General features: G+C 43.2%; 4 protein-coding genes across 41 annotated transcripts in view; 2 read left to right on the top strand and 2 right to left on the bottom strand.

The window, feature by feature from the left end:
• The window catches only part of ACSL4 (acyl-CoA synthetase long chain family member 4), a 36,319-nt gene extending 34,204 nt beyond the window's left edge, over positions 1-2,115 (top strand). For all 37 annotated transcript variants that reach the window (XM_040700144.2, XM_040700145.2, XM_046940528.1 and 34 more), the window contains one exon: positions 27-2,115. In XM_040700144.2, coding sequence (XP_040556078.1) covers positions 27-184 — 158 coding nt within the window. In that variant the 3' untranslated portion in view covers positions 185-2,115. The remainder of the gene's footprint in view (positions 1-26) is intronic.
• Positions 2,116-5,113: 2,998 nt separating this feature from the next.
• Positions 5,114-5,425, top strand: KCNE5 (potassium voltage-gated channel subfamily E regulatory subunit 5). Its single transcript, XM_025149964.1, has one exon. The coding sequence runs from the start codon at positions 5,114-5,116 to the stop codon at positions 5,423-5,425; it is 312 nt and encodes a 103-aa protein (XP_025005732.1).
• A 4,478-nt stretch (positions 5,426-9,903) lies between these two features.
• On the bottom strand, positions 9,904-18,397 carry NXT2 (nuclear transport factor 2 like export factor 2). Of its 2 annotated transcripts, none has more exons than NM_001006436.2 (4): positions 18,342-18,397; positions 15,164-15,250; positions 14,084-14,228; positions 9,904-13,183 (listed from the first exon to the last, which is right to left on the bottom strand). In NM_001006436.2, exons 1-4 carry the CDS (start codon positions 18,354-18,356, stop codon positions 13,005-13,007), a joined length of 426 nt encoding a protein of 141 aa, NP_001006436.1. In that variant the 5' UTR covers positions 18,357-18,397; the 3' UTR covers positions 9,904-13,004. The 2 variants fall into 2 exon arrangements, with proteins under 2 accessions (NP_001006436.1, XP_040554787.1); XM_040698853.2 differs by having other exon boundaries at positions 18,239-18,397.
• A 145-nt stretch (positions 18,398-18,542) lies between these two features.
• LOC124417941 (translation initiation factor IF-2-like) overlaps positions 18,543-27,009 on the bottom strand; it is a 62,477-nt gene continuing 54,010 nt past the window's right edge. The window contains exons 5-6 of the mRNA XM_046940877.1: positions 21,968-22,097; positions 18,543-18,759 (exon numbers count right to left, since the gene is read on the bottom strand). The gene's annotated coding sequence lies outside the window, so the exon portion shown is untranslated. The remainder of the gene's footprint in view (positions 18,760-21,967; positions 22,098-27,009) is intronic.

A 27,009-nucleotide genomic window follows, 5' to 3' on the forward strand; every position in this document is an offset into this window, starting at 1 on the left:
GCTTTTGTTTCTTGCTGTCCCTGCAGTGAAATTAGAGAGGTTTGAAATACCCATCAAAGTGCGGTTAAGCCCTGAACCGTGGACTCCAGAGACTGGGTTAGTAACAGATGCTTTCAAGTTGAAAAGGAAAGAACTGAAAAACCATTACCTCAACGACATCGAAAGAATGTATGGAGGCAAATAAACAGGCTGGATTGACTAGACAGTTGTGCAGAAGGTTCTTTATCATGCCTTGATTTTGGATGTCCTTGTATACTGTAGGTGTCACATGTATTCAGAAAATACACCAAACTGATGAATGTTTCTTATCTCTAAAGAGAGCAACGAGAGAAGATCTTAAACTCTAAATTCCTACTAAACGGCAGAAAATGTTGATGTGTTTCAGAGTTCCATGTGATCATTTCCAGTTTTAAGACAGACACAATTCTATGAAGCAGTATGGCCAAGTCATTTTATTATTATTTCTCTAGCATGTTCAGACTCCTTGCAATTTCTCTCTAATTCATTGTGAGGCCCGGTGTGTAGGGAGAAAATGGGTACTGAAACTGTAACCTTCTCCATTTAAAAAAAGACATTAGTCAAGAACTTGCTAGAGATCACTGAGAACGTACTGCTTCAAAAGGGATGGATTCTTCTGCACATCAGTTATGTTCAATATTTACAGTGCCTATAAGAGAATATAAGATACACTTACCTTAAATAAAGGTGAACTGAAAAATCTTTCTAAAGAAAAGTTATTTGAAAACATCACTCAAGAGCATTGAGTCAACTATCTCAAGTCCCTCTCACCCAATACATTCGTACCTGCCGCCACATTTAATTCCAGCAGAGCTTTCCCCTGGGACACAGCATGAAAGAAAGCAAAGACTTGCCTTGCTGCAGGAGGTACTGATGAAAACGATCAGCTGAATGCAGAATGCAAAACCTGCATCCCGGCTGGCAGGCAACAGCAAAATTGATGGGCAGTTGTCTCCAAACAGATTTGGAACTCAAAGGAGAAATTATTCTTTTTATTTTTATTCTGGAGGTGACACGGTGGTTTTATTTGAAAGGCACTGATCCTCTAGACCTTCACATACATGTGGGTAATGGTGCAAGTTATCCCCATGTAGTTTACAGGATCAGGGTCTAAGTACCTGTATTTACTTTATGGAAAGGTATTTCTGTTCACCTTTTAAAATACAGCACCCAAAACAAAGCCAACCAGAAACCAACAGCAGTTTCTCCGTGTCTTGTTTTACTTATGACAAAGTATGCTGAGGCTGGGAAAAGCTTTGTTTTAAGGAACTAAAAAAAGGGACAAATCACTCTATATAGAAATCCTTATTAAAAAAAAGTGTTCTTACATTAACTGGAAATTGTAGATGTGCTGAAGTGGGAGGTTATAACTTAGTAGCAGTTTATCATTTTGTGTGCTGCATCCAGTACTGTGTTTCCTTTGACGTGCAGTAACCGAGCTCCCGCGCCCACACTCGCTCTTCACACTTGAACCACGAACGCTGTAAAGAAGTGGAGGCTCTCAATACTGTTCTACTTTGCACTTTTCTTAATCATTTCATACGTGTTGCGTTCATTTTGTACAGGTGTGGCTCAGCTGCTATATATTACAAATTCGTTTTAAGTATTTATAGATTTCTTCTATTCATAATGTGTTGTGTATATGATGGTTAAAAAAGGAAAATTATTTGTTATTGTCACTCTGTACATAAAGTAAAAGGTTTTGTACGATGCTTCTCTTTAGCATACTGGCACATCCGTGGGTTTGTGAAGGCGGGAATTACTTTCCCTTCCAGTTGCAGCTTTCCAAGTGACTCAGTTCTGGAGCTACGTTAGCAGCCTCCCATGTTTCAAACCGGTCACTGTCGCATAACCTTTAGACAGCCTGTTAGCATCACAGAAGTTAGACGTGTAAGAGAGTTGCTCGCACTTGAGTCTGTCAGCAAGTTGTATGATTTTCTTTTTTTAAACCATGAATGTATTTATATGAAATGTATTTTATCTAGACTCCAGCTATCTTCTGTGTCTCGGCTGACTGAGGATCGCTATTTCCAGTGTATATATACACACACCACGTTGACATTTCAAAAACAGAATACAGTTGAAATGGTTAACCAAGTTTGTGTTTCTGGAGTGTATTGCGTGTTGTTTCCAGTTAATGGTCAGCACCTCCCCTTCTCTTTTCAATGGAGCATACCCTAACAAAAGGGCTTAGCAGAAGCAGCAGTTCAGAAGAACAAACCCAAGGGTAAACAAGAACCCAGGGGAGGCCTGCCTGATGTAGCACATGTTGCAAAAGAATTTGCACACATCAGCTTCTCAGGTATTTTTGGAGAATGGGGAAAAAAGCGAGGGAGGGATTGCACTAGGCTTGCTTCAATTGTAGCATGGAGGTGATTTGCAAATACAGTACTTGCATTTTGGTAAGAACTTCTTCCAATTCTTAAATTGAAGCTTGCAGAGAAGTGAGGAATGGCCTGTAACAAACCTGATTAGCCTCAGCTACATCTAATGTCACCCCAACAGAGGGGCAAAGGAGCTGTCTCCAGGGGACAGGAAGGAGAAACAAAAAATAAGCTTACACCAAGGGTCATTTAGGAGTTGGAACACGGAACATTTTAAAAATAAACCCAGAACTTTAAAACAATTCCTTATTAAATACTGAACTGGTTGCTCAGGATCACCACCACTTGAAGTCTCTACAGCATCAGAGTCAAAGGTTAAATGAACACCTTTCAGGGACAGCTTTAACACAGAACCGCAGGTAAGAGCTGGGGGCAGAGATTCGCTTCCCGTACACAATGCAGCAGGTGCCCTTAATTGGCTTAGCATAAACAGGGAAAGTGATGGTTATTCCCTTAAGAGCAGGTTAAGTGGTGTTTAGCCAGCCCAGGTAAGCCAACGCACAGGGCCCCAGTTCCCATCAAATGCTTCCTGAGCTGTATGCATGGCATAGGACGCACGCTGACATCATGGCTCATCAGTTCTGTCAAAACCAAACCAACATCCCCCACCTCCCAGAACAGTCGTTTCCGGTAACCACACTGCTCCAATGATGGATTAGTCATGTTCTGCAACTACAGGCAATCACAAAATAAATTCTGGTCATGTATTTATGTATAGGATTATGTATTAGGTAATAGGAGCCTGCCTATTAGCTAAGTGTTATTTACATGAGAAAATCAGTTTCCATTTCAGAGGCTAAAATTTAAACACAAGAAACTAAAAAAAGACAACAAAAATGATAGAAACAACAACATTCCAGAGCTGCTTTTGCATAAAATGCCACAAAGGTGGTTTACAAAATGCAATCCATAAAGCTTGCAGCCACTACTTACATGGAATGCTTAAGGCTGAACTCAGGTATCTGACACCACTGTGAGATACCTGGATTGATGAACAGAACACTTTCCCAGTTAACTCAGAGCTGCTGCACAGTGGATCATTGGTTGATTTGTTTGTATTTAACATGATGAGGTCACATTGGCCATGGAGGAATAGGGCTGACCACACTGAAGCACATTTGTTGGACCATCATTGTCACTTCACTTGATTTGAATGAGTGCTGGCAGCTTTTTTTGCTGGGAGCTGCAGCACCTGGAATGTTGCTGCACCTGTGCTGGGGAAGAGAGATGTCTGGAAGAAAAATCAGACCTGGTCTATAGTGGACACTGACCAAAAAGTGTTCTAATGAAGCACACAGCAAATTATCCCAGATAATTTGTCAAAACCTGCATTTACTACGAGGTGTTAGCCTTGACATGAAGCCAATGCCAATTAAAGCAAACAAAGTGAGCTCTGGGGCATGCTGATCCTCAGAGCCCTCACACTTTTAAAGAAAAGCAGCAAATACTCCAACAACAGAGCAGCACAAAATGAAAACTGTTGAATTTTCCATTTGTTCTCCCATTTTGAACCACTGCTACCAGTGGACTGCTGAGCCTACATAGGATCGAAGCCCAGCAACGAGTCTCACACCGTGCTGGCACCTCATAGCAGAGCCCCAGGAGGTGTTGCTGGGTTTGTGTTTGTTTGAGATGTGGTATCTAACCTACCTCTTTCTGTTGGCCGTGGATCAGTTCGTTACTGATGGTTCTCCCCCACGGAGCAAGCATGAAGAATAGACATACTGTTCTCCACAGCTGCCCTCTCTACTTTACTTTTTGTCCCTCGAGTCAAAGCAAACCCAATCATCTGCTCTTGCAGCTCTACGTGGTTATGCACAATGAAATCGAGCACCTTCTTTCTACTTGTAGCAGAAATGACAACCTATGGCACGCTTCCCTTCGGTATTGATGAAGCGAGATGCCTGCACATCCCTTACCCAAACGTGGCTCTGAAGGGACGTGGTTTTGGAAAAGGGCTCTGCAGAGAAAATCAAAACAGGGCACCTACACACGCAGCAGGAACACACAGCTGACTGCAAACAGACTCGCTGTGCCCCTGTAACACAACCGCCACAGCCACCTGTGAGCACAGCGGCCACTGAGCTCAGATAGCAACGAGATGGGCTAGCTGGGAACAGGGACACGTGAGGGCCTCACGTGGGAATTCAAAAGCCACAGCCGTGGGCACAGAGCTCTGAGGAGAAAAGAGTGAAGGGCTTGCTGTGCCACAGCCTCAATCCCTCTCTCTGCAGCACACAGGCAGGGTGCAGCCCAACAGCAGCCCACCGATATTCACCACTCAAGCCTTTCAGGTCAAGCAACAGTCTCTACAGTTAATTACTGTTTGAATTTCTCCAGTTCTGCCTTATCTGCTGCTTTCCTTCCAGCTGAATCTTTCAAATGGAATTGGACTACGTTTTCCTTTCTGGAGTAAGGGTATGCACTTGAATGAGCCCCGGCGCTGTGAGGCTGTGGCACGGGCCCTCCCAAACACCCTCCCAGCACCACGCTCTGCTCTATATGGCAGTGCTGCAGGGCGGACCTCAGGTAGACAGCAGTAGCGGACAGAGGGAGGGAGAGCTCCGCGGCTCCGGGCGGAGCCTCAGCCCTCTCACACACACCATTTCTCCCCGAGCTCCGGGTGGATCAGCGCGTCGCTCCCAGAGCTCGGTGCAGCCCGCAGGGGCACAGCGGGTACCCTCCGCTCCGGCTGCCCGCCGCGCCGCGCCATGAACTGCAGCGATGCGCGGCGGCTGCAGGCGCTGCTGGGCGCAGTGCTGCGGGAGCTGCGCCGCGGTGCCAACGCCAGCGCGGCCGCCGCCGAGCCCGGGGTTGGGGGCGACGCCTCGCTGTACATCCTGCTCATCATGATCTTCTACGGCTGCCTGGCCGGGGGGCTCATCCTGGCCTACACCCGCTCGCGGAAGCTGGAGTCCAAGCACGACCCCTACCACCTCTACATCGAGCGCGACTGGGGCCGCGGCGGCCCGGGCCAGACGGCCGAGGAGGGCGGCCCGGCCGAGGAGCAGCGGCCGCTGTGACCCCCGCGGAGCGGAGCGGGGAGCGCTCGGACCTGCGGACCGCTACGGGACGGCCCCGGCCGCGGCTCGGTTCCCACCCGCGGCTCAGCTCCACGCCGCGCCCCGCACCGGGCGGCGGGACGACGGATGGCGGTGCTGCTGCCCTGTAACCGAGGGCTGCGCGGTACTGCTTTCCGCAATAACCGCCCGTGCTGCCGTGCGTCCAGAGATCTCTCTCATCACTTATCCTTACATCTACGGCCCTCCCTCCTTAAAATCGGTGCGTGTTCCGCCGCTCTCTGAGCGCACCGCTGGTGCTGCGGGCAGCCACGCTAACGGCCCCTCCGTGCTTTCTGACAGCGAAACTACAGCTCTAAAGCTCTTCCTCAACTTGGCAGCTGCTGTGTCTCGCTGTCTCTGCTGTAACGCTGTGGGGAATGGCCGCACATCGGCTGCACGAGGTGATGAGGGGTTTCGCTTGTTTGTTTTTAGAAAACCCCTGAAATGACGGGAGCTGCACATCACGACCCACTGCACCAGGACCGCCACAACGGGGCCTCAGTCACATCAGATCTTCCGCAAGGAATTCCTTCAACGCAATCAGAATTAAGCTGGCTGCAACCAACGTTCCCCCATAATGAAGAGGGAATTATTACACATCCAACCCCTTTTCAGTCCCGTCCCAGTGAAGGAACACTGTCCATCAGGAGGACTGCGGCCTCTACGAGGCATTACGGACCGACAGCTCAGAAAGTACGGCAGAGCTGCAGCGCTAACCGGTACCGCCGACCTCAGCTGTGCTGGGCAAGGATAGGGAAGGGGCTGTCACCATTTCCCAAGTAGGAGACTTGCACACACTGACCCGGCACATCCGACCCGCACGCAGCCTGGCACAGCCCATCCTACGTCTGCCCCCGGCCCCGCGCCATATGGCAGCAGCTCATCAGGAATCAGGATATGGCAGGAATCAGCAATTCATCTTTGCAACTCCTTTCTCAGTTGATGTAAGTCCATTACCTGGGAATAGTCAGAAGAAACGTACAGAGCTGCAATCAGGCATTCAGCTTAAAAGCACAACCACGTCTCATTACTTTTATAAGCCCTCTGTTACCAGAGAAAAACATCCCTCATCCACCATCACACCTCGTCCATTGCTTTCTGACAGTACATTATCAGCTGCTTTCGAGGAGGAAGGACAGGAGTAAAACTTGAGCAGAAATCCGACCAACACCACGAGAGCTGCAGGCGCTGCCACGGAACTGGCCTGGCACACTGCTCTTGCAAAGACAAGGCCACATATCCCATCTGTTTGATGGTTTGGTTGCTTTGTAAAAAAAATATTTCAATAAAAATATTAAAAGTTACAATAAGTTTTGTTACCTATATCCATTGACTACAGTATATATTTTACACGGGCTGCTCTGAAAGTAATGCCTCCTATTTTAATACTGGCCCACAACAGAGGCAGCAGTGGTGGTATGGCAGCAGAGGCTGAACCTTCCCACCAATCTCACTACATTTTGTTGCCGTGTGACAGATGGCAGCAGAGGGGCGGTGTGACACAGTGGCGTCCGATGTGAGGTGGGATGAAGCAAAGGGGTGGAACTGAATTCCTCCATGAATGTCAACTGCCATCCACGGCTGCTTGCTGCACGTTTCCAGTGACCACACAGTGGTGTGAGCACAGCGAGGGGTGGGCAGTGAGTTGTAGCAGCAGTGATAGCAGCAGTGGTGCACCTCTGCTGGTGCAGATTTTGCTGGGCATGCAGGCTCTTGTTCATTGTTGGCAAAAACACAGCTAATGAAAAACAGTGCTTTGTAGCTAAGAATCTGCTCTATCGAGCAGTTACCGTGCTCTCTGTTGTCGCTTCTATGGAAATAATGAGGAGGCATTACTTTCAGAGACCTACATATACGTGGCCCAAAGCAATTCCTCTTCACTCAGCGTGGCCCAGGCAACCCAAAAGGTTGGACATCCATGTATTAAAGCTTCGATACATTCAACGTTTAAATGTGCTCTCAATGTGTTTTATTTAGTACCAGTTCCTATTTCCCACTGCTCCATCCTACAGATTACTATACAATAGTCGTGGCAGTCCCTCTGCATGAGCATCCAACCAATGTTGGATCCACTATGTATATTCATAACACAACTCACCCCCCAAATAACGTGTGATACACTCCACTTAGATCCTGTCTAAAAAAGGGCAGCCCTTGTGAAAACATTTCAAATAAGTAAGGCACAAAATCTCCTGCCAAGTAACCAACAAAGCACCTACTCCCAATTATCTGCAGTTCTACTGGTACGTTTCAACACCTGAAAGAACCACCAGGTCTCGGTCAACTGTAGCACTGTGCAATTTTCATCAGTCCATCTATTCTGCCTTATAGTTACAGTTCAACCAGATGTTTAAATAAGATAACACGTTATCTGCTGGTTGGAAACCTTAACAACAGTGATGTTTTTCAAAGCCATAGAAAATGCATGAAACGAGTCATTTTTTGGGAGCTGATCCCGGTCCCAGTGAAAGCCATCACACACCATCAATTCAGAGCGTGCCCGCAGCCCCACCAGGCTGGGTGACCTCAGGGGCAACAAGTCTCTGGGCAGCGCCAGCTGCCTGCTGAGCCCTCAGCCTGCTCCTGTTGGGGAGCACCTCCTGTGAGGCCTCAGTGCACTCTGTGCCTCCACACCATGCAGACCCCACTGCCCCACAGCCAAGCGCTGCTGTGATGTGCCAATTAGTGACTGCTGCCTCAAAGTCATCCCCAGGGGGACCTCATGGCACCACAGCTCTAGCAGCTGAGGCACTCTACTCCAGGGAGTTCTGCTTCTGCCTTCTGTGGTTAGATGGTGAATTACTGTAATTATTAAAAAAAAAAAATTACCAGTCATGCCCCTCTTAAAGCATTAAAAGTTTTTTTTTTTTTCCTCACCTTTGAGCACATTTGAATTAAAATAATGCCTGGCCATGCCATAGCTGGTGATGCTGCTGTCAATTTTACAATCTCCAGAAACACCTTAGAAGTGCTTAGAGGGGAGACACCGCTTTATTTCTGTTCGGGATGCAAGGTGGGTAATCACAACTCAAACACCCCAAGCCTTCACAGCCAGCTCTCACTTCACAGCCCCGGATCCTTCCCTGCTGCGCAGGTTGCCATCCACTCTGTCCCAGACCAGCAGCACTGCATAGGGCTGTTGTGGCCAACGTGCAGGACGCAGCATTTGGTCTCACTGAACCTCATACAATTGGCCTCAGCCCAGCGATCAACCTGTCCAAATCCTGCCGTAGAGTCTTCCTACTCTCAAAGCAGTTCAACACTTCCTCCCAACTTGGTGTCATTCACAAACTTAGTGGAAGCGCACTCAATCCCCTCATCCAGATCACCAATAAGGTTCTAAGTTCAGTAAGTTTCTAAATTCACTCCTGCCATACAAGCAAATAATACCTGGTGTTTTATCAATAGCCATGATTTATTTTTTGCCAGCATTCCTAACTCTCTATGCTGCATCAGCTGTCAGAGCTCTTCTCAGAACAATTACTAAAAAGTGATTATTTGCAAAGTCTCACTGAAATCTGTACCTTCAAACACAGCAAGAACATTACAACATACTTAACATTACTTGCTTCTAGAACAATGCCTGTTTCTGCACAGACACCAACCCTGCATTACCACTGTCTTCATTACCAGCAATTGAAAGCCATCCATGCTGAACAACCATCAGTCATTTAATATCAACAGCAAAATAAAGCGAATGAAACATCTGAATTACCACATGAAACATTTCTTACTCAAGCACCTCATTTCTTCTTAGCACAGAAAGAACAGAGGCTCAACGATATGTTCTCAGATTGTAAATATTTTTATATTTATAATCCAAGATTCTGGAACAAGTTTCGTTTGGCTTCATCCAAATATTTGTTGGACAGCAGCCAAAACATCAGTAAATTCTATAGGAAGATGTAAGGATAGGCAACAGCAACTGGCTTTGGATCGCCCAAGAAGGGTAGCGGTCCCAACCTGGTAACAGAGAAGGAATCACTTACCCCTTTCTGAGAATCAGGGCTCACCCAACACTCCGAAGGCAGCAATCTCCAAGTACAGATGCTTCCTGTGCGGCTGCCAGCCCTTAAATAAGGTTAGGGAGGGGCGGACCCTGGGCCCACCCCTTCTGGTCACACTGGTGAATTGCTTCCACCTGTGCTCCCAGGGCTGGCTACGCCCTTGCACCAGGTGCTCAGCCACTGCTTCAGGCCAGTGACCTAATGATTCCCACACAGGGGGAAACATCAATCTGGGACTGATGCTCTGTCCAGTTCAACACCGTTTACCGCCTCACAGTGCTCTTGGTGAGGCATTTGCTATAGGATTACTTATTACTCCAAATAAGTTCTCTGACACATAGCCTGTTCTGCAGTGTCCCAGCACCAGCTACAACAATCAGAACACATAACTCATATCTAGAACACAAGCAGTAAAGATAAAGAAGCCACAAATTATTTCCTGAACTTTTAATATCATAAAACAAACTACGAAAATGTCTTAAGGAAAAAAAAGGAGCTTGCTCTTTCAAAAATGGAATCTTACAAGAGGTCTTTTAACAACTCTGAAAACTTACAAAATATACTCAAGTGCTGCTAAAACAGCATTTCTTTTATAATACGCTTTTCCCCAGTCATGGTAATGAAATGCATGCGTATCAAAAGTGTCATTTGTATCACAAGAACAGACTGTTCTTCTCCATTCCAAGAAACAGTACAAGTATTTTAGGTCAATTTAACTGCAGTATGGTAGAATAACAAAGCAACATTAAGAACAGTGACTTATAAAGACAATACAGGGAATGCACACAAAACAGAACATCTATCAAGACTTCAGCTGCCACAGCTCAGTACGTCGAAGTGTTCAGCTCTTCACCTGGCTTTGTTTCACTGTCTGGCTGTACATTACTGACTTGGGATCAAGCAAAACTCTGCTAGTATTACTTCCTGGTTACAGTTCAGAGCATAAACATGTTCACTTCTTGGATGCCTGGCGTAAACTTCAGATGTTACACCACAACAAGAGGGAACATTAAACCAGCACAGACTGATTTGGTACATAATGGAATAAAAAAGCAGTTCTGTTTTCTTCTGTTAACTTCACCACAGAAGTTGTAAGAAGCTGCAGCATCCCTAACTTATCCAGCTACCTGGAAAGAGATTTTTTGTAAATAGACAGCACACAGCTGGTATACTTTCCCCTAGACTAAAGCAATTAATCTCTTAATAGATTTCCCTCCCAGTATCCCCATATGCATACCAAGTCCAATTCCAACTATACATCTTAGTAAATAAGAGTACAAACTTGGTCTATGCAGCTAGACAGTTAGTAAGCCTCCTACATAACGTCAGGTAGGTCGTTTTTGTTTTTTAATAGTAATTGCAGAAGCCAGATTTAAAAGCAGTGTATATTTAAGTAGCATGAAAATAATCAATAGGAATAAAACGATCAAAACATTGTCCCAGATATCCAAAATCTCCCACTCTGCATAGAAAAGAGCTTCAAAATTAGTATACAAATTCGAACTTAGATCCAAACATCCAGTAAGTATTTACTCCCAGAATAACCTTATGAGGTGCAAATCTAAGTGTGTGTCCTGGCAAATGTGGTGGAAGTTTAAAAGTAAATGTTACAGGTGCACTCATCGCTACATTTGAAGAGACAAAACCTGTTTGGTGTATGAGCAGACTGTAACACTACTGATGTAATGAAGAACAAACAAGAAAAGCACAGCACACCGGAGTCACAGTTTAACAGTGCTATATGAGAAACAGGCAAACTGAGGCTTCTCTTCTCAAACTCATAGAAGAAATGCAAATATATAAACCTCGCATATTCTGTTAAGAACAAACAGTGAATAAAGCAACCCTTCCTTCACTACATACAGATATAACAATGCATTTACAGTATTTACATTTTTCAAGAATTTTCAATTTTTTTACATTGCTTGCAGAAACCAAGTATTCTTCAGGCTGAAAACAAACAGTCACACAGTAGCTTCAGAAACCACTCAGTATAGCAGCAGCTTCTGAAGTAAGTCAGGTTACCAATTCCAATGTACATCCAATGATGTAAAGAGTACCTTTAAATTACATAAAGCCACCCATTTCACCTAAGTATCCCATTATCTATAGGATAATATCACGCCAACCATAAGTTTTATACTGCTCATTTTCACAGTTTTCCAATGTAGGTAATAAAACTAAGTGAGCTGCAGTCCTAATGGCTGCTGCTGTCACTGCAACAGTATTAACAATTTCCCCTCATGTATTTTCATTAGCAAGCAAGTGTACTATCACATATATAATTATATAAAAGTATACATATTCAGATTTACTCTATAAGTTCCCAAGTTAAGATGGGCAATCTTCTAGCCTGCACCCACAAAAACTATTCTATGAAAGCTGCTGTTTAAAACAAGGGAAAAAATACAATAGAATGAATAAATACGGAAAATGTTAAAGAAACATTAAAACTGTAATAAAAATCTGCAGGCAAGGAAGATGGTACTTGTGTTCAGAGCTGCTTTTTCTAAGTTAAAAGTAATTAAAGAACCTGTTCTGAATAACAGTACTGAAAAGAAAAATTGAAGGCTTCACAGTAATACACACCTTTAGTGTCTTTTTTTTTTTTTATTACAATGTTTCCTGAAAAGATAACAGGGATTCAAAAATCGCAGACTTTAGATGGGAAGAATATTCCGTCCTTCACAGTGACAGAATTGACAGTTGAAGCAGACAGAAATGATGTAACTGACCTATTTCTTACACTACAAGACTTCAAAATAAAAACTGCGGCTGAAGTCCTTTATGTGTGCTTGACAAGAGTTGTTGGCACTGAAGTTCTGAGTTATTCAGGATTCCCTAAATATGGATCAATATAAATTAACAACCACCAAATTCTGAGATGCTTAAGTCAAAAGAAAACCTGACAAGACACAGTCCTTCTGTATCAATGAAGGTAACGCTAGCTTTCCAAAAGACTATTTGAGAAATTATACGCTCACAGGCTGTATTTGCAACTTTCACAAAGAGCAGAAATTATCATCAATTGTCACAAGCCTCTTACAACCAGGAGCAGGTAGCTCTGAGAATTCTATATACATGTTGCAGGCATCTTCAAAAGAGCTAAGATGCTACTGTAAAAACACACCTTTTCAAGTTGAAGCAGTTACACATTTGGTCAGAACTATACAGTAAGAGAATTTTGTGTTCAAAGTTTCTGCATTACATACAAAAAGTCTGTAAGTGGCAGCACAGCTGCACGTAAGGCATTTTGGGAATGATTCCAACACAGCTCATTGCCTTCAGCATTTCCTTAGGTTCAACTCCTTCAGCATTTCATTACGTTCAACTAATATGAGCAACCCGTTACATTTTCAGATCATTTATTATTAAAGCCATGGCCACTGGGATTGAGCTTGAGACATCCGCAGACCTTCCACAATGACAGATGCAACACGAAGACTGAGCACAGCCCACGCTCAGAGAGTGGCCAACTGAACAGCTAGCTTCATTACGTGGAATGAGAGGTCACTTCCCGTAGCCAATCCTCACTAGTTGGCCCAGTCCTGAAAGCGGAAACAGTCACTCGCGATCTTCCACACTGTGCTGTTAGATGTGGCTTGTGCTGTCAGCAAGAAGTTCTGGTTGAAGTAGCGCTGCTTGTTGCCATCAAATTTTACTGTCCCACAAGTCACCACGAGGACTGTTGTCTGGCTTTGAGTAGCTTGCTCTTCACATGAAGAAAAAAACAAAGAAAACAACCCAAACAAAGACTAACAGGTGAAAGAAGTAGGAAATGTACATATTTTATTCAATTCTGTTACACTAGTTACAGGCTAGCAGCTGGTTACATGTCCACGGAAAATACAGCTTTCTTACATCATTTCCATATAGACAACGGTGTATTCACTCACCAACAGCACTTTTAAATGGGTTTTACATTTCCATCTAATGTTGTTCATTTGAGAGCACTATAAAAATCCCCCACATCTCTTTTTAGAAAAAGCTCTCTTAGTTCCATATGTATATATGTCTAGCAAGTTGCATACACGTTCTCCTCTCCCTCCTCTATTAGCTTGTATCCTTTTACAGCAGAGGAAAGCAAGCATGCTTGACCACAGGCTTTTGCCTTACTTGTACTCCAGAAATATTCCTTAGAAGTCATTTATTAACTTCTCAGTTATGTAAACATTTCTTCAGTGATTGCTAATTAGGAATCAAATGAACTTAACATCTATTCAAGATGTAAAGAAGTCAGAGCACACACAGATTAATGATTTGTCCCACATTCAATTGCATGGCAGTACCAGAGGCTACAGCAGAGGTCTCTCGACTCTCACACGTTGTCAAGGACAACATAATCTGTTAAACTCAACCTTTTCAATACATGAAAGTGCAACACATCTGAACATGATCTTAACAAATAAACCATTTTCCCAGACATGAGGTATAGTATGGAGTTGCTGCACCTCTTGGTTTTGTGCTTTATTTATGCACGGCTTTGCCTTCCAGCCCTCAATATTTTTACTAACAAGATAGTCCCTAGAGAAATATTGAGCATTGTTGTAGTTGTATTTCTCTATCAATAGTTATGAAATGACTAAATAAATAAATAGTAATAGAAGCTTACCATGAACAGGCTGGCAGTCCAACACATTAACCTGGAATTCACTGGATGGCAACATTTCAAAAAACTCATTCAGTGCCTCTTGTCCAGAGACTGCGTTACCATTCCAAATTAACGTTGCTTTGTCCAAATACAGCCTGGTCAAAGCCTGAGGGATTACAAACAGACATATTTGAGGAAAAAGGGTAAGCACACACAGTGCACAACATCTCAACACAGGACTTTAAAGAATGTTTTGTAGCACCGATAACTTCTTTTCCTTGAGGAAATAAAACACCCTCAATTATTAACTTCTAAAAGATAGTGCTCCTCAGCAAGAATTGAAACAGAAGCATATTTTGCTTTATGACTCGCAAAGTGACTTGTACCTTAAATTTAAATACTGATGACATTCCTTTACCAAAGCTAGTGATGTAACTGAACTGCTTGCTAAAGAAAGGAAAGCACTACCTTTGCAGAATAAGCTCATCACTGATTTCGTGTGCACACATGCAACACCAATAGTCAGAAAGTATGATTTCAGGTAAAAAAAAAAAAAAAACACAAACAAGACCAGGAGCAGTGGAACCATGCAAGATGACAATTATATGCAGCAGCAGACCAGAACCTCCCTAGTATTTCATAAGCTGTGGCTTATAGGCAACTACCTCTCATGCAAGCTGTTGCTACATCTGTGCCTATCCTGCTTGAGCACAATATGACTAAGCAGTAATATGCAGCTGCTGATACTTCCATGTTCACCTACATTTTTTAATTTACAATTATAATCCACTATACCTCAGAGGTCAGCTAACAAATCCTGTACCTCTAACATGCATTTGGATTTCAAGTGAACTACTATACTGAAGAACAGTGAGGTACTTTCTAACAGGGCCCCCTTCTGAATGATGCTGTGCAGTAACACAAAACAATCCTTTACAGGGCAGCCCAGGAGGCCAAGCTGAGACCTCTGTTCCAATGCAATTCACATAACCAACTTCAAGTGTAAGTACTTGAAGTACTTACTTTCAAGTGTAATGGTAGCTAGAAAAGCACATGAAACTATTCAAAATAGTTCAAGGTACTGGTAAAACATGTACATACCCTTCTTCTTTTATCCATAGTCTCATAATAAATGTTAACAAATTCTTCTGCAGCTCTGCAGGCTTGATCCACATAGGTTTTGAAATCCTGGAGATAAAAAAAGACAAATAAAAAGCTTAAGTATTTTTTAGTTTTATGTTTAATTATGACATACTGTATTATTATTTATATTTTATGCAAACTAGCCATCTAAGCAGTAGCTCCAGCTAACGAGCAACCAAAATCACTATATTCTCCACTCTCACTGAAAGATGATGGTATCAAGCAATGCTGAAGTTGATTGCAAACTGCCTTTCTACTTCCTGGAGGTATCGTAGCAGCTTCCAGCAAGGCGTCAGTTTTAGTGCTCGCCTCTGAATGCTGGCTTATTTATGGTATTTAAATTGAAAATGGTTACATTGGAAAATGGGCTCCAGCTGGTAGAAGCATTGTGAACACACAAGCATTCAGTGAAAAGAGCTTCTGCTTTCTGTGATGGATGTTCTTTAGTAAAGGAACAAAATTTATCCAACATGTTGCTGGAAATGAATAAGAACTCCATCGCACCACCACCACACTTGATTTTTTTAAACCAAATTCATACAGGTATTTCAAAGTATCACTATAGAAAGAGATATATACACAGTTACACATAGATATATGCAAAAAGAGTAATAGTTCTACTTGGACAGAGTGAAGGGAGAGAGTGCCCACAGGCATGCTGAACACATTCTACTACGAATCACTCCAGTTCTGCATCCACAAGTAAGAACTAAGCACCTCTCACATCTTTTTTTAATCAAAGGTATCAGCATTTGCTGTCACAATGCTGCACTGGGATCTCATTTAGTAATTTACTCAGTTTGTTTACCTGTTTGGCCCTTGATCTCTTATAGACCCTGAACAGCGATATCTCAATTTCCTGCCTACAGATCTATGAGGACTACTCCAAAAGCACTGCCTCCTGTTTTGTGATGTTGGCCTGCGATGTCAGAGGTGGATGTTGGTGGGTGGTACGGCAGTACAGACTGAACCTTCCCATCAATTTCCCATTACATTTTGCTGCCATGTGACAGGTGGCAGCAGACGGGCAGTCTGACAGAATGGTGTCTGACATGGAAGTGTGGATGAAGCAAACGAATGGAACTGAATTCCTCCACGTGGAAAACATGGCACCCACTGCCATTCATCAACACTTGCTGAACGTTTCTGGAGTGGGTGTGAGCACAGTGAGGGGTGGATGGAGCGTTCCAGCAGTGGTGGCAGTGACAGAGGGGCACCTCTGCAGGTGCAGATGTTAGAAGCTCAGCACGCAGACTCCCGTTAATCACTAGAGAAAAAGCACAGCCAATGGTGGTGACTGTGTTGAAAAAGAGTGTTTTGTAGCTGAAAATCTGTTCAATCATATAGTGAGTGCTATTGTGCTCTTTGTATATGTTGTAGTTTCCATGAAAACACACAGGAGGCATTACTTACAGAGCAACCTGCTTGTAATCTTTAATTTGGTCTTGTAATGATGTTTTGTTTAAAGTGTTATAATTTCTCATTCTTCTATTTCAACATTACATTCTCAACATTTACAATTCCATCAATACATCCCAATTCCATTATTTTTCTTGGTTGTCTTTAACTACCACCAGTTCCTACAGTATTACTTCAAGAAACACTTTTAGTTGGAGCAATTTCCATGTTACAAAACATTAACTAGCATATCACATAATCTCTGCTTACTCTACAGGGACAAACTGTCTCGCATTACTATTTTTTTTAAATTCCCCATGGGAGGACACAACACTGTTCTTCACTTTTTCATCTCCTCCAACAGTTTCTGAGCCCAGAGGCCAATTCTCAAGCCAAAGTGACATAGCAGTCATCAAGGCACTGTATTCCTGCAAGTGCCAACAGAAACTGTGGCACTGAGATAAGGAGCGTCAAAGCACCCACTGGGGAGCAGTAATCATAACTTGGCTGGTTAGTTATTTGAGGCAGATGGCTGTTATCACTCCATCAGCATGCATTTGCACACACGCGCTTTCTAACCAGCAGCCAAACATACTGCTGGTTAGTCACTGCACAGACAGAACAGGTGTGATGGAGACCAACAGAGACCATGGAGAAACACCAGGGTAAAGCAAAGAGCAGTTAGGGAACCTGTAATATATAATCACAGAATCCTTAGAGTTGGAAGGGACCTCTGAGGGCCATTTGGTCCAACTTCCCTGCAATGAACACAGACACCACAGCTAGATCAGGCTGCCCAGGGCCTTATACAGCCTTGCCTTGAAAGTCTCCACGGACTTAATAGGGATTTAAGTCAAACAAAATATAAGCTGTATAAGTTTTGATACTCAGAACAAGTTCTTTTTAATGGTACCCCTGTACATATATTTAGAAACCAAAGCAGGGCATGTGATCTGGCCTCTCACTCAAAGGCCAGCTCTGAGGTCTGATCTAGCTTCCAAGTCAGGCCTGGCTGCCCAGAGTCATGGAGTCCTCGCTCCAGTCATGTTTTGAACATCTCTAAGGATGGAGATTTCAGTTCCTCACCGCTCCCATTCCAATGTCTAACCACCTCACAGGGGAATCTTTCTTCTTGGCATTTAACAAGAACATAGTACTCAAACTACTACCGTTTTTGAAGACTCTGATGACAATTCCCAAATGTTAGCTTCCCCTTTCATCCTCCACCATCTACACAGGGCCCGAAGCCCTTCAGCCACAGACCGCTCAGCATCCTATAACTCACAAGCCCACGGCCTCGAGCACAGAGCCTCAGGAGGCCGCGGGCTCCGAACCCCGCCGGCCCACGGCGAGGGCGGGACGGAGGCGGGGGAGGAGCCGTCTTCTGGCCGACGGCAGCCAGCGCGGCTCGGGCAACGCGAGCAGCCGAGGTGCAGAGACCGCCCGCCGGGAGCAGCTTCCCGCCGTCCTCTCTCCCTCCCGTCGCCGCCCGCCCCATGCGGGCATCCCCTCATCTCCAGAAGCGCAGCGCCCGGGGCCGGGCCCAGGCCGGAGAAAGCCAGGCGGACCGGGGCTCCGCTCCGGGCCGCCTCCGTGCGAGGCCGCAACTCCCCGCCTCACAACCGTGGCCCTCACCGGCGGCTCCTCCCGCTCCGCCACGGAGACCCCTCAGCGGTAACCGAACCCGAGATCCAGCCCGGGCTCTCCCTGGCGCGGCGGGGGGGGCGCGAGGACTCACCACAGAGGCGGCCATGAGGCGGCAGCAGGCGCGGAGGGCCCCTCCCGGCGCGAGGCGGGCGGCGGAAGTGCGTTGCGATCAACGGCCGCCACTTCCGGCCACGCTCCACCAGAGCGCTTCCGGCCTGCCGCTCGCTGCCTGCAGGGCGGCCGGTTCGAGACTGCGGCCGTTTCTCCCTGCTTCTGCAGTCACGGCCGTCTGACTGTTGCGAAGAACCGAATGTGGTTCAAGCGCAGAGTAGCGCAGAGCATGGCAAGGCTGAAATGGCTCCGTTGTGGCAGCTGTGCTTCATTTGGTGATCTCTGCTTCTGGTAACGCTGCTGTCGGTATGGCGGGGCAGCGCTGCCCGCTGACCGGGGCATCCCGCACCCCCGGCCGCCTCACCGCGCTGCCTGTCGCCATGGGAAGTCGTTTCTCACTGTTTTTGTACATTAAAAAAAAAAGAAAGAAAGAAAGAAAGAAAATGTGAGTTGGGGTAATTCAGCACGTTCCAGATTTATGGAAATAATCCAGAAGGCGTAGATGCTTCCCTGCAGGTGGATAATGACAGCGGTACGATCTGTACTTCCAGATGTGAACACAAGCAGGGACCGAGATGCCGGACGCGTACCGGCAGCAACCGGGACGAAGCTGCACGCGTGCGGGACTCGACCGCGGGCTGCCGCTGCGCCCGCAGGCTGTGTGCCCGTGCCTGCCTCTTAGCGCGGTAGAGGGCTGCGGATGTAAACCCAGGTGGCTGTGTAAGGACGCTGTCTGTTTTTCCACCTGTTTCAGATCTGTTCCCGCCCCCCCCCCCACGCGCACCCCTCTCTCCAGGCGGTGACTGTTGGGGAGAGGACGGGTAATTTGGGTCAGGGCATCTGAGGCCGTGCCCCTTGATAGGCTGAATCACGTCCAGCAGTGTCAGCTGCCTACTCATTTGTCATTGCTGTGTAGGAGTTGTAATGCTGAGAAACAACGTGACCCGCTGAATTAACATCTGCTCCCTGAAGATTGCTTAACAGAAAAGTTCAGACGTTTTCCCGTTTGAAATCTCAAGTCTGTTGCCTTATCACTACATCACCACGTTACTTCTTTGCTTTAAATTAATGAAAGTGCTTCATAATGTCCCTCTCATATATATATATATATATATATATATATATATATATATATATATATAAAAAAGGTATCATCAATTTCCAAATAGAAAAGCAAGGTGTTGGAATGATACGTGACTTGTTCCAGGTCACAAAGGGAGAACACTGCAGAACCGAAAACTGTAATCCTAATTTTTTCTCTTCACCACATAAATATCCTTGGTACACTGGAGGTATTGGTGTAAAACTAAGAATCACCTCTATCTGTTATCTTCATTCTCTATTTCCTGTTTATTTTCTTCACACGGGTGCCAGTGTGTCTGAAAAGTACGATGCCGTGTTCCTTTCTGTGGATTCAATTTGTAGGAAATGACCACTATAAATCCCAATGGAGCAAAGGAATTACATCTGTGTTATTACAGGGACTGTGAATTGCCTGCACAGAACAACAGAGCTGTGACAAATACTTATTTGCATTACTCCCTCATTTACTCATATGCACCTGTGGAGCCTGGAACAGGCTTAGCAAAGGCCTTTCTGCTGGCAGACTATGTGCAGTTCTCCATCTTTCAAACACATTGAGTTAAGAATCTGAGAAAAAGATTGTTTAATCTCCTACTTATCAGTGTGTTCTCCAATAAAAGAAGTAACATCTAAGGAATAAAACCAGAAATAGTAGGAACTGAAGTAGTTTGTTCAAAAAACCTTTCTGTCAGGCCAGGATTTCTGTCTACAGATGTGCTTTTTTTTTCATTCACAAATACTGTACACAGTGCAATGGCTGGAGGGTTTTTTGTTTTGTTTTTGTTTTGTTTTGTTTTGCAACACACATAGGTGTGAAATTCATTCTCAGCTTCTTCTAAAGATGACACAAAATTCTGGATATTACTTTAGAGCAATGACTTCACGTTGGGACCATCTAATTGGGGAAAGCAAGAAGAAAATTCTTTCCCAAAAACATCAAGCTGTATGTGAGACATTACTGTGAGAGCAGCACACAGTGGCCAAAATGTATTTAGGTCTACACAGAGACCAAGAAACAGAAATCCACCACTACAATATTTAAGAAGTAAAAGTGGTAGCAAGAACTGTGAAATGTTTGCAGGCAGTGTGGTAACTCCTTAAAGATATATCAGAAATATGAGATACACAGAACAAATGAATATCACTTAAAGACATACTTCTGGCAAGATCAAAAGGGTCCAGAATACTTAATAACAACTCGGCAGGTTCAAAATGTTATTGCAACAAATGAATGCTGAAGGGCAGATTCAGGAGGAAGCAGAAGGCAGTGTTCTTGCAAATTACAATTACTATTCTACTGAAATAAAGAACCAGAGACCAAGCAGTGATCCATGACCAATGTTGGCGACTAAAATTAAACTGGTAGGTTCACTTTCTCATTTGGAGTGGTTTATCAGCCTTCCTTGATTGAATGCCACATACAGCATCCTTGTTAACAATGTCCAATTACAGCTCAAAGATTTAGAAGGTACAGCGATGTTTAGCAGAAGGATTCCCTCAAGGTCAGTGATTCACACAGCACTTCAGCTTCAAGTTGGTAAAGCTGTATGTTTAAAAGCTCTCGTGCAACACAAAGGCATGCTGTGACCTTGAATCTTTCTGAACAGTGACTGATCCTTTTGAAACATGGTACTCAAAACTTTTGTTAAAGTTATCAAAATGCATAAGTAATTGTAGCCGTGTATAGATAAGTTCAAGGAACTACCTCTTAAAACAAGAGAAGCAACTGACACTAGCCCAATCCAGACAGACTGTGCTTGATGTGATGCCTACAAAGCTGGATCACGACTCAGTGTTTTGCCTGAGCAAGGACTGAATGAGTACTCAGCAACTGGATCCACTGATTTCAGTGGGGAGTTGATCTCAGGTGCTCAGTACGTTCACACTTTGACTTATATGCTGGATAAAAAGGTACTGCTAAAGCTGGATTTTGGATTTATTAAACTACAGTGAACTTAAGAAGGTCTGGTTTGGCCAGTTCATTCTCAACAAAAAAGAAACTCTGGATAGACACGGGCAGAACTTGTGTTTGTTACAGTCCCAGAAGGACTCTGGACTATGCACTGCTCCACCTCAAATTCCTGTCATACCAGAACTGGTAGAATGTAATTACACTTATCCCAGTAAACAACCCTCTTGTTTTTTAAAGAAAAACAGGTCTTGCTATAATACTGAACCATTGGGCAGACCCACTGGGATATAGAGAGAGATCAATTACAGATTACTATTTGAATGCAATCCGTGTCAAAGCACACCCTAGGGGGATAAATAATCAGAACAGTTTGGTTCCAAGTGTCACCATGGTCGATAGAAGAAATTTTAAAATCCTATCCATTTCATTAGGTGATGAAATGGTACATGAGCTCTCATGAAAATCCAGCCAGATGTAAGTAAAAGCTGGCTAAACATATCTGTATTACAACGGACTCCACAATAGTTCAAGGTAGCAAGCTGATAACTAAAATCTGTGTATGTACACATAGGTGTATTTGTACACTAGACAGAAGAGGCCTATGGCCTTACCTTTCAGACTTGTCAGGTAGTTCTCTTTGCACTTGTCCTTTTATCTCAAAATTTCAGACTGAAATTCTGACAATGGCTTCAGCAGTATATTGTATCACTTTGCAGTGTAGCACCAGCTCACAGTTGTGTCCTGTATACACAAAGCAGCATTGCAAATATCTGTTACCAACACATGTGAATCATATAATGAATTTTACCGTACACATCAGCTGACAAGAGGATTTTACAAGCATCACTTGCAGCACACAGCCATAGTTTATTTTAACTTGGGTGCAGCAGAACCAGTACAATCCATAATCATTTCTCATCGGGGGCTGCAAGCACTGCAGCTGCAATAGACTGGCTGGTCCTTTTTCACGTCTCATCTAGTATTCCTCAGTTTTTAATAAGTCCTGGGAAGAAGTGAGCCTCTCTTTCTCCCTTTACATAAATTGCCCTTATTACATAAGTAGCCAGACCGTATTTTGAGGAAAAATTCCATATCTAAAATATTGAGAATCATGTGCACTTTTGGAGCACTGCTCTAATGAGCCCAATTCTAGACCTCACTCTACAAGACATTTATTAGGCTCAGAGATGAAAGAAGAGCACTTCAATTTAAAATGCAGATAGCACTCTCTTTTCCACGCTTATAGAAAACTAGAAGGAAAAATCTGAGCTACAACACAACTTTTTAACCCATTCTACATTGCACTACGGGTCTGTCAGGATCTGAGAGAAAGGCACTGCCCATCTCTTTCCCTTCCTTCTGTCTCTGATGGAGTATCTGATATTTATCCCTTTTATATGTGTTTATAAATCCTAAAAAAGTCTGAGTACTATTACATGTCTTTTGATCCCAAACGAGAAAAATATACTCATAAATCACACTATTCCCAGTTTGTTCCATGTTGCTTCATTCCTGGAAAATCTGGTTCTATAGGTAGGAACATTCATATGAAACTCTAACTCTGCTTAACAGGAAAGTTAAGAAATTCCTTCCAAAAAGTTCTAGTTGATGTTCTTCAACTAGAAATAGAATCATAGAGTCAATCAATCAACAAAACAAACAAACAGACCCCGCATATATATTAGTTCTACATTCCATATATGCTTTCTTAAATCCAAACACGTGTTTTTTTGAAGCCAGTGTAATTCTTGGAGGCAACAGGAGGCTTTTAACATTAGAATGAACCTAAGGAAAGAGCTAATGCAAACATTTGGCTTAGGTTATCTCAATAGATGTGCAGAGATTTTTTAACAGGCGCTTTGCTGTCATGTTTTTGTGGCTTTAGCTGAGTTTGTCTCTGCTTTTAATTTATTTTCCTTCTGAGGTTCACAGGAAAGTTATAAAGGCTGTATAAATAGAAATAATCAGAATTGTTTCTGATAAACACTTCCGTGTATTGATATTTCTTTTCTGTAGAGAGAGTGTATTACCCAAGTGCAAATAAATCCGTATTAAATGTGACATCTTTCAACATGTTTTACTGCTAGTATCTGAGTTTCCACTAGAAAAGGTCAAAAATACAAAACCTGTGCATTCTGGATCTGGGGCTGTTGTGCAATCCAACTCTGCAAAGCCTTCCAAAGTTCCACCTTCTTCTCAGTAATTCTGCTGTGTTTTTCAAAAGGCTGAGAAGTGAACTACAACCTGTTTTCATGACCTAAAGGATTTCTTAGGTCATGACACCCATAAAACAGAAGCTACAAATATTCTAACTAAATGGACAGTAGACTATGGAATAAGGGTAAAACGCAGAATTGTTTCGTGTTTGCTTCACTCTTGGATCTGTTCTGACAAAGACTGCCTATTTTAAGAAGTTCCCACAGGCCCAAATAGCAGGCATAACAAGAGTTGGCATATCAGTTTCTTTTCCACTGATACTTTCACTAAAACCAACTACTTTTTTTTTTTTTTTTTTAAGTTAGAAAGAAAAGAAAGGAACAAGAAAGTGTTTGTGAACAAATTTTAATCTGTTCTGAGTCAAAATAAATTTCCCCCCCCAGTTTTCTATTCTATTTTTGGTGTTTTGTTGTTTCTATTCATTGCAAAAAATTTTTCCTCTTTGAGAAGCAAAGAGTCTTTTTTTGAGAGTAGATCAGGTCATCTTGTAGCATATTCTGACCTAAATTTGCAATTGGCTTAGTCTTAACAGCTGGGCATCCATAGGTAGGCCACAACGTAATATTTCTCCAGGCCTGTGACCATTTAAGGAATCATTTTGCAGTAAAGAATCATCTACTTCCCGCTGGAAGTAAACAGATTTATCACTTTATTTTTATTTTTAATGGAGAGTTTTGTCTGAGCACCTGAACAGTGGCTCTGTGACCAGCTGACCTGGCAGAATAGCTCCGCAGTTAAGGCAATGAAGTTGGAATTTGGAAAGAATGAAGGAAAGAATGAAGTCCACAGCTCACACTTTGGGAATGTGGATAGCAAAGACTGATTATGAAAGGTACCCCACCTGAAAACTCTGGCTGTCTCTCTGTCTCTCACGTTTCAGCACTTTCCAACACAAGGAAAGCGTAACTTTAATGTAGATTAATTAAGTTCTCACCATGAGTATAAACAAGTAAATTATTCTAGGGATATATAATGGAATCTGTTTTATCCTTTATATGGCTTGTAACACATTGATTGGAAAACAGTCAAATTTCATTGGCAAAGCCAGCACATCTATTTTTATCTATTGAGTTATTTGTTACTTGTAAATCGTAGAGGAAAAGATGTTGTACTGGACTTTGCAACCTGCTTCTCTTATCCTAACAGTCTGGTAACTTACATTCTATAAGCTTCATCTATATCTTCCCTTCGCATCTTAATGAAATTAACAAACTAAATCAGTTGAGTATATTAGGAAAAGAAATCCTTACTGAAACAGATTTGTCCCTATCTTGTAGTCTATTTCTGTAGCCTTTTGCATGGGCAGAGTAAAGTGAGGCCTAAGCCCACAGAGAAATGCACAAATGCCAGGAACCACCTAATGAACCACAACAGAGCAATCACAACTGCAAGAAAGAACCCAAGAGGCAAGACACAACACAAGATAAGCATTATCACCCCCCAAAATTGACTCGTGTACCTCGTGCTTCACAAATAAATGCTTGTATTTGAAGAAAGATGATTGAAAAGCAACCTGCTTTTCTTCACAGTGGAACATTTGGTCATGAGATATAAGAACACTGACCACAGAAAGGAGAAACAGAAATAATTTTTCATCTCTTCTTCTGTTTTCAATACTTAGATAATACTGAGCGTTCTTGACAGATATACATCTCAGCAGATGGTGGGAAACAATTATTATTCCGCAGAAACGGTCCATTATTTTACAGTTTGTAATTAACACCTTACAGTGTGCTTCCTGGGAAGGGGCTGTTCCAATGAAAGCTTTAACACGTTGTCTCTTCCAGAATGCTTTACAAATAAATGTAAGACTGCGAGGAAGATTCAGTGAGAGGAACTGATATAACGTTTCTTCTTTTTCACGTAGATATTGGAGAAAGTGAAGCATTAGGGATATTTTCTTTCTTTTTAATGAGGCAACACCTGTTATGTGATCCATAAGCACACTGCTCAGTGTTGACTGAAACCTGCACTAGGTTTTGAGCCTGTACTAAAATCCAGAACCAAAAGAAACTATTTTGACCTGTGTGCCCCAAGGTATGTGCAATGAATGACACTGCTGTAAATGCAGGGCTTTCTAACAGTAAAGTACAAGGACTGTGCTATGCTGTGTTCCCTAAAACAGCCATAGTCCAGTAGCAAACTGCTAAAACAATGGCAGAACTCCCACTGGCTCCAACAGAAACTGGATCTGGCTTAAATATCAAGCCAGGGAATAAATAAATTTTCTTCAAAATGCAACTTAAATCACTACCTGAGTTACATAATCTCAATGCTCGAGCTGCAGTTTGAGCAGATATCTTGGCTAAAAGTGAAATAATTCCATCAGCTCTTTGAAGGCAAATATTGACGGTATCTGAAATAATTTCCCCAAGCACCACTCAATTAACCTACTTGGCCAGAAGGTGATGCAAAAATCAGTATTGTTTAATAGATGCCTGTGTTTCAGATGAAACTAATCAATAGGCATCAGAGCAATTCCAAATTAATGACCAATATACGCAAAGTAAAAATATCAAGCAATTTAGGTACCAAATGTGCTGTGACTTAAAAAAGCTCTATTATTTGGTGTGGGATATTCCCCTAGTTACTATTCCAATGTATTAAATTCATTATGACTCTTCTAAAAGAAAAAAAAAATAATTACTTTCATTTTGGGAGAACCCACAAAACAGGTGTGAGATCCCCTGGTTGGTCCTACAACAGCTGTTAATGGGAACTGTGCATCTGGTTTGCTCTGTGTGTATCAGTTTGAACAGACCTGAATATTTGGGATTTTTCTGTTTGTTTTTCATAACGAGTTTCTCTCTCTTTATTCCTTCTAGCCATGCACATACATAATCACGTGGAAACAACAGGGTGCTCAGTCCAGAGCCCAAAGGATAAATGTGAGTATCAGAGGGAGTGTTGCTCTGTACCTACAAATGACTCAGGGAGACCTTAAGCATGTCCATGAAGCAAATACAAATAAACAGAGCTGATTGAACAGTATGAAAAGTTTCTACCCACACACCAAATTTCAGAAGGCTTGCCAGTAATAAAGAGGAACCATACAAAATGAGCTGATTCTAATTTGTGCTTTCTACTACAAATGTATCCTCCAATAAAGTTTACTGAAGTAAGACATAGGGCATGCAGCAGAACTTCCAGTGCCAGTTCCCAGTTCCACAAAATCAATGGCACACTTCTGGCCAGTTGCTTACTGCCCTTTGGCTGCAATAACAATTTGCTTTCTGGCAGTGAGGTGCACCAGTAACTTATTTTCTACACTAGATAAATAAAATAAGGGTAGAAGAGAAATGCTTCTTCCAAATGGATAAGTCCAAAATAGTAAATAAGGGTTTCTCTGCATGTAAGTTCTCCGCTTTGTACGACATTGTGAAGGTAACCCATGCTCTACACCTCCTTTGAAACTGTCAGTGTAGCCATGGGATAC

Source organism: Gallus gallus, chromosome 4, assembly GCF_016699485.2.
Source record: "Gallus gallus isolate bGalGal1 chromosome 4, bGalGal1.mat.broiler.GRCg7b, whole genome shotgun sequence".
Taxonomy (NCBI): domain Eukaryota; kingdom Metazoa; phylum Chordata; class Aves; order Galliformes; family Phasianidae; genus Gallus; species Gallus gallus.

What these genes read in the sequence shown, in the direction of transcription:
- NXT2 (NM_001006436.2), bottom strand. An exon ending in CTATGGATAAAAGAAGAAGG is followed by an intron (nt 14,229 to 15,163) that starts GTATGTACATGT and finishes GTAATCCCTCAG; the next exon opens with GCTTTGACCAGGCTGTATTT. An exon ending in GGACTGCCAGCCTGTTCATG is followed by an intron (nt 13,184 to 14,083) that starts GTAAGCTTCTAT and finishes CTTCATGTGAAG; the next exon opens with AGCAAGCTACTCAAAGCCAG.
- KCNE5 (XM_025149964.1), top strand. Translation starts at nt 5,114, where the DNA reads ATGAACTGCAGCGATGCGCGGCGGCTGCAGGCGCTGCTGGGCGCAGTG.